The sequence below is a fragment of the Podarcis melisellensis genome (genome assembly GCF_964234715.1).
Source record: "Podarcis melisellensis genome assembly, chromosome: 2".
Classification (NCBI taxonomy): domain Eukaryota; kingdom Metazoa; phylum Chordata; class Lepidosauria; order Squamata; family Lacertidae; genus Podarcis; species Podarcis melisellensis.
Window position 1 is genome coordinate 41027589 of NC_138529.1, and position 12321 is coordinate 41039909.

The 12321-nt window shown below is 42.3% G+C and overlaps 1 protein-coding gene across 1 annotated transcript; it reads left to right on the top strand.

Moving 5' to 3' along the window:
• Positions 1-10: 10 nt before the first annotated feature.
• Positions 11-11547, top strand: WDR45B (WD repeat domain 45B). The gene is made up of 10 exons (XM_081895535.1): positions 11-234; positions 4406-4480; positions 4880-4981; positions 5656-5743; positions 5861-5955; positions 6506-6696; positions 7477-7562; positions 8463-8564; positions 9469-9590; positions 10066-11547. The coding sequence occupies exons 1-10, from the start codon at positions 168-170 to the stop codon at positions 10170-10172; spliced, it is 1035 nt and encodes a 344-aa protein (XP_081751661.1). The 5' UTR covers positions 11-167; the 3' UTR covers positions 10173-11547.
• The last annotated feature ends 774 nt before the right edge of the window (positions 11548-12321 follow it).

Here is a 12321-nt window from a genome sequence, read left to right on the forward strand (position 1 = left end):
GTCGGCCTGGGAGGGCTCATTGGACGCGCTCGGTGCTCGGCGCGGCGCCTGTCTAGTCCGGAAGGAATCGTGGCGCTGCCGCCCCCTCAGGCCAGTGACCCTCCCCCGATGGTGTGAAGGACCCCCCCCCCCGTCCGCGGCTGCGGCCTTCCCCGGAGTCCGGCGCCATGAACCTGCTCCCAGCCAACCCGCACGGGAATGGGTTGCTGTTCGCCGGTTTCAACCAGGACCACGGTAAAGACCCTCGCGGGGCGCCGGGGGTGGAGGGTGGGAGTCAGGGGTCCGGCCGCGGGGGAGGCGTTCGGGCTTGGCGGGTTTCCTTTCCTCCCCCGTGTTCAGCGCCTATAATGGGGCGAGGTTGGGAGAGGCGAAAGTTGAGTTTCTCGCCCCCACCCAAATAATTCCAGGCCTTCCGAGAGGAGGGAGGCGCAGGTCTCGAACCCGCGGCCAGCCTAGACGGATGTCTGGGCACAAAAAAGTGCGGGCGGGGAGGAGGGCTTTACCTTCCCTTCTTGGGGCGAAGAGAGGGGGCTGCCCTCTCCGGGCTCAGACACATCTCCTCTTTCCCCCCAGCAGCTTGCCTTTGTCCCTTAAGTTTGTGTTGCTTGGCACTGTCTGTTAACGTTGATGGGTGCCGATAGTTCCCCCTTTGGCCTCGTCTCTCCCCTTTCCATTTTCCGGCCTCTGGTTAGCGCGCTTGGGTGTTTATGGGGCGCAGTCGGAGTCTGGTGTTTTGCAAAATGCGCGGGGAGGATCGGCCTCTGCCCAGAGACACCAAGACAGGGGAGGCAGTTGCTTCCATTCTCCTCCTTGCCTTCTCAGGCTTCCACGCGGAGCCTTGTTTTGTCCTAATACAACAGTGCTTGGCCCAGCCTAGATGCTTTACCCCTTGTACATTGCCTCATCCTGTTCTCCTTTAGTTTTTCTCTTTAAAACCCTGCATCTATTGAGCTCCTTGTTGGGCATGAGTGTCAGGCTTGCCCTCCTACTCAATGCCATTTCCACTGCAACTGATGCATAATTCAACAGTTCCCACAAGCAGATGCCAAAGCTGGACTTAGGGCTAAGATGTGTGTTTTGGCCCAGTTGTGCACTATTCTATTCCTCAGATTGCCTTGCTTGAATTCTCATCAAACTGCAGCTCTTTCAGAGGTAGCTGCTTTCTTGGGCATATAAATTTGCATGCAGAATTGAATGTCCTGAACAGTTTTATTGCTTTTAATCAAAGGGCACATAGCAGCAACATTATGACCTGCAGTATCTCTTCTGTGTCCCAGTCACAGTAAAGAAGCAAAATTTCTAGATACCCTAAATGACTGTGCCTCTGGTCATGGAACCAACTAGAAAGTAAGCAACCCTGAGGTTAATCTTGAGTAGCACCCAGGACCTGATGCAAGATGTAATTGTTGTCATGCCAGTTGGGAGCAGTGACCATAGCACTATTAAATTAAATGTGCTTTGATTTCAAAACAGGAAACTTCCCCAAATGGAGGAACTTGGTAAAAAGGAAGTTGAAAGGCAAAGTCAAGTGGGGTGGATCACTCCAAATTGCTGGGGACTTGTTTAAAAATGCAGTATTAGAAACTCAGCTGGCGTGTACACAAAAAGTATCATGAGGGCCAAGAGAATGCCAGTTTGGTAATGTGCAGAGACAAGCCGTTAGAGGCAAGAAGGCTTCCTTTAACAAAAGGAAGTCTTGTCCAAATGAAGAGAACCAAAAGGAACACAAAATGGAGTCTTCCAAGAATTGGTATTGGTATTTGTGCTTTATAACTTGTTCACAAATGATCAAGAGTTAGGAAGGGGTGAGCAGTGAAGTGCCCACATTTATTGATGATACTGAATTGTTAAGGGTCTTTAAAATGAAAACAGATTGTGAAGAGCTCCAAAAGGACTTTTCCAAACTGAATGAATGGTTGGTAAAATGGCAAATGCAACTCATTGTAAATGAATTGTTAGCACTGGGAATAATAATTTTACATATACGTTCATGGGCTTTGAACTAGTGGTGACTGACCAGGAATGAGACTTTGGGTAATAGTGGATGTCAGCGCAGTGTGCAGCAATTGTGAAAAAAGCCACATTCCATGCTAGGGGGGCATTAGAAAAGGAACTGAAAATAAAACTGCCAATGTCACAATGACATACAAATCTGTGGTACAACCACATTTGGAATATTGTGTAGTACAGTTCTGGTCAGCTCACCTCAAAAAAGGATATTGTAAAGTTGGGAAAGATTCAGAAAAGTGCAACCAAAATGATAAGGGGAATGGATCTTCAAGGGAAGGTTGCAGTGTTTGAGGCTTCTTAGTTTAGAGAAAAGGTGAATCAGAGGTGACATAGAAGTCTATAAAATTATGCATGGCATGGGGAGAATGGACAGAAAAGCCCCCCCCTCCGCTAGAACTGGTGGACCTCTAATGAAGCTGAATGTTGGAAGATTCAGAACTGATGAGAGAAAGTACTTCTTCACGCAGTACATCGTTAATATGTGGAACTCACTTCAAGAGGAGGCAGTGATCTCCACCAACTTTTGGATGGCTTTAAAAGAGGATTGGACAAATTCATGGAGGATAAGGCTATTGATGGCTACTAGCCATGATAACTGTTTCCCCAGTTGGAGGCAGTAATGTTTCTGAATACCAGTTACTGGAAAGCACTAGAGGGAAGAGTGCTTCTGAGCTCGGGTCCTGCTTTTGAGTTTTTCACAGGAATCTGGGTGGCTGCTGAAGTACAGGACGATGGACTTGATAGAGCATTGGCTTGATCCAGCAGGCAGTTCTTATGTTCTTACAATTATCCCTAATTAGTAGCAATGACAAATAGTTTGTCATTTTAATTTGTTAGGGAAGCTAGTTCAAATTGAGTGACTACACCAGTTATGTCCTTGCAAATTGAGGAGTGTCCTATGTTTATTGTGCTCCTGTTCGTTTCATAATTGTTTTTCTAAGAAAATCACACTTGTTTAGGTGCACATTTAACATTTCATGTGTTCCCCTAAAAATACAGTGTGTGAGGCACCCCAAATTGATGTGGCCCTTAGTGAATGAGTTAGGAAAAATAGTCATCCTAGCTAGTGTTCTTTTTTTTTTCTGCCAAGAAAATAGGGTATGACTCACTAGAGTAACACAAGTTAGGGATCAACTTCCTTGTAGTAAACCTCACCCTAGAAAAGCTTATGCTTTGCTGTTACAGATAGGTAGCCGTGTTGGTCTGCCATAGTCAAAACAAAACAAAAAATTCCTTCCAGTAGCACCTTAAAGACCAACTAAGTTAGTTCTTGGTATGAGCTTTCGTGTGCATGCACACTTCTTCAGATACACATGCTTTGCTGTTCTTTACCTTGAAAATATTTTATTGCAGTAATCTGAGTAGTCACTTCAGTGGAGTTTCATAGAATATGTAAGCTAGTAAAATGTTCATTCTATTTGCATCAGAAACTTTATATCATGTGGGTTGTATGGGCTACACCTACAGGATGCAGTTTCCTAGGGTGCTTGTTTATAGGCTAGTAGAGTTGTTGGAATTCCAGCTTTTATCTTGGCAACCAATTCAGATGTGCTGGTTTTGACTTATAAAGCCTTAAACAGCTCAGGACTGCAATACCTCAGGGACCACCTCTCCCCGCATGAAATTATTTGACTCCTTTGATCATCACCTGAGGCCCTTCTTTGGGTGCCTCCCCCACAAGAGGTCTGAAAGGTATCAACACAAGAACAGGCGTTTTATGTGGTGGCTCATAAATTCAAGGTTCATTCTAAACCATTATAGTGAATAAAGTTTTGAACTGGCTGAAAGGAAAAAGTATTTAGATTGATGTACTTGATTGTGCTTCTTGGTAAACAAATAAATGGGGAAAATAATATGCAGTTACTATAAATGCTGAAGTAGAAGAACAGAAGGGGGCGGGGAAAGGGAAGACACATTTTTCTCAATAACTGGCATCAACTACAAGAAATAGGAAATGTGTGGTTGACAGAGCTCTCAATTTAAGCCTGTTGTGGGCCAGCCAGTTCAAAAACAAATTACACTTGGCTGAATGAGGACTCCCTAATCCCTATAAACAGCTGCGCAGGTTTGATCCTAAATAGCCAAGAAAATACATCAGGTTCCAGGCATCTTTATAGCTTTTAGTGCCAATTGCTTTTCTAAAATGTTCACAAATCCATTCTACTGCCATGGACACAACTGAATCACTGTAATGCATTGGATCTGTACTTGCAGTTAGATTCCTGTATTGCCTGTTGTGACTAAGAGCATCTCTGGCAGGGAAGAGTCTTACCTGACCCTCTTAATGGGAGATGTCTGGGACTTCTGTACAAAGAGCATGTGCTACTACTGAGCTGTCTTTTTCCTGTTGATACAGAGCATATATACCTGACGTAGTAATCCTCTTCTTTTTTAGGGTGCTTTGCATGTGGGATGGAAAATGGATTTAGAGTGTTTAATGCAGATCCGCTCAAAGAGAAGGAGAAACAAGGTGAGATTCTTCCTCAATATACATAGTTGTTCTGCTGCGCCAGTTTTTTCATCTTAAACCACGTGCTGTGCAATTCTATACCCTCAAGTAACTGTGCATAGAACAGAGATTTCACTTGCCAGAATTTGAGTACAATTTTTTAAAACTTTGATCCAGTATAATATTACTGTGTCCATAATGTGTGGTCAGAAGAAGGCTCTGAGCAGGCTTTTCTGATGATGAAGCATTGTCTTGAAACGAGGCACTCCAGGAGTTAAAAGTAAAAGAGGACTGACATCAGCTGCATTTTAACTTGGAGTCTTTGGAGAGAATCCTCTTGATACACAAAGAAGTTACAGTATTAATAAACTTTTATTTGCCTTAAGTGTTTAATTAAAAATGTCCCTTTTCCTTCTCCAGAATTTCTAGAAGGAGGCGTTGGCCATGTTGAAATGTTGTTTCGCTGCAATTATTTAGCTTTGGTTGGTGGAGGAAAAAAACCCAAATACCCACCTAATAAAGGTAAAGTATTGAGCAGTAAGTAAGCAATAGCTTAGGGCTGAGTTCAGCAGTAAACATTTCCAAGCAGCTTTAATGTAACTGGTGTTCAAGCAGATTTTATCGAAAACCTCCTGGGTAGTTTAAAATTTGAATAAATGTGGACTTAGCTGTCACCCTTCTCGAGTTGTGCAATGAGGTATCATTCCTATTAATGCCAGGTGCTAGCTAGAGCAATCTGTGACCTATTGTTTCCCTGTATTCAGGATAATTTGTGTTTTTCCAGATGGTCAAAGGATAAACCGATTTTGATAAGCAGCCATGATACTGCACTCCCACATAAACAGGAATAAAAAGCTATTGGCAGTAGCAGGTGGGGAGGGTGAAGAAGAGGGTAGACTAAGCTTCAGAATGCCATCATATAAGACTTGTTTGGATGTAGCTGATGCTTCTATTTTTTCCTGCCCCAAACCAATTGTAACTGAATGCTAACTGTACAATGTCTAATTTTGAAGATCTGAACTTGGGGTATGGTTTTTGTTTTTGTTTTTTATGCCAAGTGAACCAGTGGAAACTGGGTAGTCTGGGATGCAGTAGTTCCTCATGTAGCTAGACTTCCAAAGTGGCATCTCTGGAAGCACTTTGTAAGATTGCAAGGTGTTACTTTAAGACTAATAAGGCCATTTCCATTTCTGCAGTGATGATCTGGGATGATCTGAAAAAGAAGACCGTTATTGAAATAGAATTTTCCACAGAAGTCAAAGCAGTTAAGCTGCGAAGAGATAGGTAAGTCTGGTCACACTCTGTTGTATGGAGAGCTCCTTCTGTTTTCCCCCCAGTTTGGAGTTGGACCAGTGTAGCTGGACATGATGCTAATTGGCCTGCCATTGCCTTCTCTTTCAGAATCGTGGTAGTTCTGGACTCTATGATTAAGGTTTTCACATTCACGCACAACCCTCACCAGTTGCACGTCTTCGAAACCTGCTACAATCCTAAAGGTAAGTGTTATTCACTACATAAAGTGTAAGAGGAACAAAGAAAGATCCTGTGCTGTTCTTCTTCTGTTTGCTATGATAACTGATGCTGTCTATTTTGCACACCCTAGGACTTAACTATATAAAAAAACTACTTGGACCTTTCTCATGCTTTGCAAGTGCTGTGATGCTGAGCCATAGCATCCTTGTCATCCCCATTAAGTGCAGTGGAAAACCATTAGTCCTCCATCTTCCCATAGTTTTCACGTTGGATTTGGAAAAAAGAAAAACATTGTTGGGCAATGCATTGTTGGAATATGGCATTTCAGGGCTAATTGTCAATTTTGGGTGGGAGTCAACGGTATGCTATGATTAACATTCCATCACTGCGGGCATTGCAGTTTGTCCGACAATACAGACATTGACACTCATGGCTATGTGGTAACATGAAGCTTCCTAGCTTGCTTTTTTGAGTGCTCCAAGTACTCTCAAAACTTATTTTCAGATGGAAGGTGGGGAGGACAGAGATGGTGGTAAAAATGCCTATTCCTCAATACTTTAAATTGTATTTCAGGTCTTTGTGTCCTGTGCCCAAACAGTAATAATTCCCTACTTGCATTCCCTGGAACACATACTGGACATGTGCAGATAGTGGACCTGGCAAATACAGAGAAACCTCCTGTAGATATACCAGCTCATGAAGGGGTCTTAAGTTGCATAGCTCTTAACCTACAGGGAACAAGAATTGCCACAGCATCAGAAAAAGTAAGTCAATAATTTTACTCCACAGTTGGCTAGAAAACAGCACAAGAGTCTTTAATGGTTTAGAATGAACCCTGAATTGTGTCATCTTGAGAGTCTGCGTGACATTTTAATAGGTGCATTGTATAGTCTTTAATTTACTGTTAAGCCTACTGGGAAGACTGTATCATCTAACATAGAAGTTGAATTTATGAAAGTCTTGGCTTTAAAGTTTATACAGAAAGTTGGTAACCTTTGTGGTTGTAGTGATTACATTTGAAAATACGCATGCTGTTATTGCAAATATTGGTCAAGAGATAAACTCTGCATTCTCTGGCAGCCTGTAACCTGCATTGCTTCAAATAGGTTCCCTGGCTATTCGTTCCTCACTCAAACCTTTCATCCTGCTGCCTCACTATTGCATGCCAGAATTTTCCAAAATATGTAACAAATGTGTTATATACTAGGTTCAGACTACTGTATACGGTATAAATCCAGTTCATGTAGACTTTCTCAATCTTCCTGTCAAAATACTGACTTTAGTGGCATTGATCTTGGATATATTCATGCAGATAAACCTGAGAGATTTCCAAATATGTGGGAAGGATAGCACCGGATAACAAAAATAATTCCATATGGGAAGGGCAAAGATGTGCAGCTACAATAGTGTAGGGTGGTGGAAAAAAGACAGAGCCATCATCTGCAAAGTGAACAGCTGTATCCTAATGTTGTGTTCTGGGAAGAACTTGTGTTGTTTTTGAAAGGCTCCCCTCACATCTTTAATGTGTGCTGTTGCTTTTCAAGGGGACCCTAATAAGAATATTTGATACATCATCTGGGCATTTAATCCAGGAACTGCGCAGAGGGTCTCAGGCTGCCAATATCTACTGGTAAGCTTTATTGTTTTGTTAATGTGTTGGGGGGATTGGAGGAATCATGCTTTGCCTTGATCATCAGCAAGATGAGGGAGTGGCCGTTGTACAAATGGGGGTTTCATGCTTTAAAACTACCCCCCCCCCCATTTTCCAGTTAAGAGACATGAACTTCCTGTGTGTGAATAATTTTCTTCCATCTGTGACCTACTAATCATACAGCTGATACTGTCAGCTGGCTTTTCACATTAGCCAGTTCAGTGTTATGTGTGGCACATCAGACAAATATAAACAGTCTGAGAGGTAGCAGTGTATGAGGTATACAATAAAGCATCAGTTCAAACATGTGAACTTTTCTATAGCTTTTAAAAGTTGGGGAAACAGGGATCCCTTAGTTCTATGTCCATAGGATCTTTGATGTCTGCACCTTTTTTCAAACTCAGAATGAAAACTCAGAATTAAAGTAGCATTCATCCTGCAACTGTGTTGGTTTATGGAGGAACTAAGATACTAATTAAGAAGTAATTATGCCTCACCAATATCTGTGCGCCCTTTTCATCAGCTACATGTATTATGGAGGAGTTAATGCTTTTTAAAGGTGTGAATATATTTCTCTCCCTCCCGTCTATGTGGTTTACTTCTGGGGTGAATGCTCTTTCACTTTCTACCACTTCAGTTCCTGATGCTGCTTCACTCTGCATCAATACCTCACTGGGTATGTTGTTGCAAGGTGGCATTGCTTTAGATAACCTCCCCAAAACCTACAGTTAGAAACTCTTGTTTTTAAGATACTTGGGAAAGAGGTTGGCTTATAGTGTTTGAAAAGTTGCAGTATATACACATAGGCATTTCTTTAAAAAGTAACTTATTCCATGACAGTGGTGATATAAGCAGACTTGTTTCTGACTTCTCCTTTAGCATTAACTTCAACCAAGATGCTTCTCTCATTTGTGTGTCAAGTGATCATGCCACAGTGCACATTTTTGCTGCGGAGGATCCTAAGAGGAACAAGCAGTCGAGGTAAGCAGCTGGGGCCAGTGTGATGATCTCTAGGCAAAAATGATTAGGTAACTTCATACAGGAAGAATGTATCAGTAGCTAAAATAAAGTAAATAATTTAAATAATCACTGACCTAGCCACTGTGATCCACACGACGGTCACCTCCAGACTGGATTATTGTAACTTGCTGTACATGGGACTACCCTTGAGACTGACCCAGAAACTTCAGCAGGTGCAGAATGCCGCGGCGAGACTCCTTACGGGGTCCTCGCTGCGGGATCACATTCACCCGGTGCTATACCAACTGCACTGGCTCCCGGTGGAGTACAGGATCAGGTTTAAGGTGCTGGTTTTAACCTTTAAAGCCCTATACGGCCTAGGACCCTCGTACCTACGGGACCGCCTCTCCTGGTATGTCCCACAGAGGACCTTACGGTCTTCAGACAAAAACACCTTGGAGGTCCTGGGCCATAGAGAGGTTAGGCTGGCATCAACCAGTGCCAGGGTTTTTTCGGCTGCAGCTACAATCTTGTGGAACGCTCTGTCACAAGAGACTAGGGTACTGCGGGACTTGACATCTTTCCGCAGGGCCTGCAAGACGGAGCTGTTCCACTAGGGCTTTGGCCAGGGCACAGCCTGACCCCCTCCTTTGGCAATCCTCACAGAACTCTAGCCCAATGGTTGCCATTAATCTGATTTGAACTAATTTTATAATGAAATGATTTTAGAATGTTGTATCATTTTACTGTTGTTAGCCGCTCTGAGCCAGGCTTTGGCTGGGGAGGGTGGAATATATATATTTTTAAAAATTATTATTATTAAAATAATTGTTAACCTTAATACGTGCTGCTAGGAGTCAGTTTGCTTCAGTGCCTGAACTACTGGGTTGAGATGATGCTGAAGAGAGCTTTCTTTCTTTTTCAGCTTAGCATCAGCCAGCTTCCTGCCCAAATACTTCAGTTCCAAATGGAGTTTTTCCAAATTTCAGGTTCCCTCAGGCTCTCCCTGCATCTGTGCCTTTGGAACAGAGCCGAATTCTGTCCTAGGTAAGAATCTCAAGTTTCACCAAAAATCAAACAAGGCCCCTCACTATGCATATCCCAAACATAGCCTATGAATTCAAGCAGCTGTGCTCACAAACAAGCCTCTTAGAGGAATCTACCTCTGTCCTTGATGGGAGTGTGATTTATATAAATGGGTTTTAACTCCAGATTAATGTCGTATGATTGCAGCCTAAGATTGAAAAAATGTTTAGATTGCAAGGAATGTTGAACACTCGAGATTGTTACTTGAGATCTCACAGAGGGCAGTTTAATGATTCATCAAGAACTATCTGGGGTGGGGCAAGCCAGGTGCTAGAACTGATTGGCATATATAGCGCAGGTCTTATAGAACATTTCTTAGCCTGCAGGTAATGTGGCGTCTCTTGCTGCTCTCACAAGCAAAAGCTGTGCAGTGAAACACAATGTGTAAGCAATTGACTTCAGTGGCCAAACTGAAAACAGTATCTTTCTCTTGCAGCGATCTGTGCAGATGGCAGCTACTACAAATTTTTATTCAATCAAAAAGGGGAATGCTCCAGGGATGTCTATGCTCAGTTCCTAGAAATGACTGATGACAAACTTTGACTGAATTGATGGAAATTTGTAGGTAGGGGGAAAGGATATCTGGAACCCCGTCCTGCTTATTTTCCCTTTCCTGAAGAGATGGCCTCTCACTACCTTCAGTCAACTGTGCTGCTCAAGATGGGACAGATGACTTTAAGAAGCCCAAACCAGTATGGACAGAGCAAGGCAGAGGACTACTACGTTAACTGTCAACAGCTGGTTTTAAATGTTAAGTTTTGGCTGCTGTTGTTCCTTCAATTTTCCCCCCTTTTTTTAAAAAAATGTTTCCATAGCCTGTGCCTATTGGGTTTCTCTCTGTAATTAAACTGTGAAGCTTAGTGCCTGCCACTCCGTAAGACTGAAGGGGCAGGAGATTACTAAGGTTTAAACAGTGAATGGGACATGTCAAAAGTACATACAGATTTGAGTTCTAGTACCGTGCTTAAGGGGGTGGCAGGAAATCTATACCAGCAGTTTCTGCCTTTGTAAAATGTCCTTTTCCTCCTATCTTCTAATACACAGAAAGGAATATTACAGCAAGTTGGCTCTTAGTTGCACTTGCTCTGACATAGATAGAATGCTCATGGTCCTTGTTTTCATGCTGTTATAAATAGATATTAACTTGTTTGTCATTTGTCAGAGGTGCCAAAAAAAAATCCATAGCAAACATCATTAAAGTACTGTTGGCCTAAATAACCATTCTGCAGGGCAGGAAGTGGCATAGGACAATGTTGAGATGTTGGGAAAGTGACAGCAAACAGCTTAGGTATTGGAAATAACCATTCCAGACACTTCAGTTCTTGATCCATTGGTATTTGCACTTAGGTTGTGCTGGGGAAGTTCTACAAGTACAAGATAATCTGTAATGGCCAAGAGGGTAGTATACTGAACAAGAAGGGGGAAAGTGTGACCCTCCAGATGTTACTGGACTTCACTGCCATCAGTGCTAGCCAGCATGGCCAAGGATGATGAGAGGTGTAGTCAAACAGCTGGAGGGCTGCAGCTTTCCCACCTTATAGCCTGTAAGAAATCCCTATCATACAGCAAGCTTATTATGTGTTCAGAACAAACTAAGCCGCTGTCTCTCTGAACACTAAGTAGTACATGAATCACAACACTATATTTTGGGAAATGAGGTATTTGGACACATTATTTGAAGTTACCAATATCATCCCCTTAAAAAACAACTTCAGTTATTAGCTCCCTTGATTTCATGCATACTTCAAAATTAATTGAAGTCTTGGTTCAAGTTGAAAAGTATTGGAATTTGTCATTTAACTAAAACCTATATTCAGATGTCAGTTTGCATGTTGCTTTTAAATGTGTATTTAATCATGGAAATTGTTTTGCACACCTTTTGTAATTTTCTTTAATTAAAGTGACTTAATTTGCTGTATTCATTTTATGGTAACAGAAGTTCTGTACAGCAGTACCTCTACTTAGGCACACCTCTGGTTACGTATCCTTCGGGATATGCACGTGGCAAACCCGGAAGTATTTTTCTGGGTTTTGCCGCATGCGCAGAACAGGCACCTCCAGTTGCGAAAACCTCGGGATCCGACCGGAGCTCCAGAATGGATCCCATCCACAACCGGATGTACCACTGTATATGGGTGCTAGTTCTGTCCTTTGTTTTATTTAAATTGCCTAATAGCTCAAGATCAATTAGGAGTAGGATGCATGTAATCTATGGCACTAATAGATTGTATCCAACAATGTTGCTGAGAAACCTGTTTGTTGAGTCTAGGTGGACAGTCTGTATAAGGTAGTTTTCTCTTTCCTACCTATGCCTCTGGCCAAATTCTTTGACACCAACTTCCAATTCTTATCATTACCTTTTGTTCTAGGGATACCCTTTTATTATATAGTTTTTAAACAGTAATGTTGTTTCTTTGCTGAAATCCATCACTGCCAGACCCTTTCCAAATCTCATAAAACTCAGGTAGAGAAGTAATGTTTGCAGAATTTTTCAAGGATAGGTATGCTGAAACAAAATAAACAGGAAGTTCAGTTCCATCACCCACAGGTTGAAGGTAACATTTTTTTGAAATCCCAGTAGTTATTAACACTAGTTTGTCAATTGTAACAGCATTTACTTCACACACATTTAAGGCTTAAAAAATGCTCAGTCTTCTGTATTTCATCTTCCATGACCCTCACTGTTATGCAT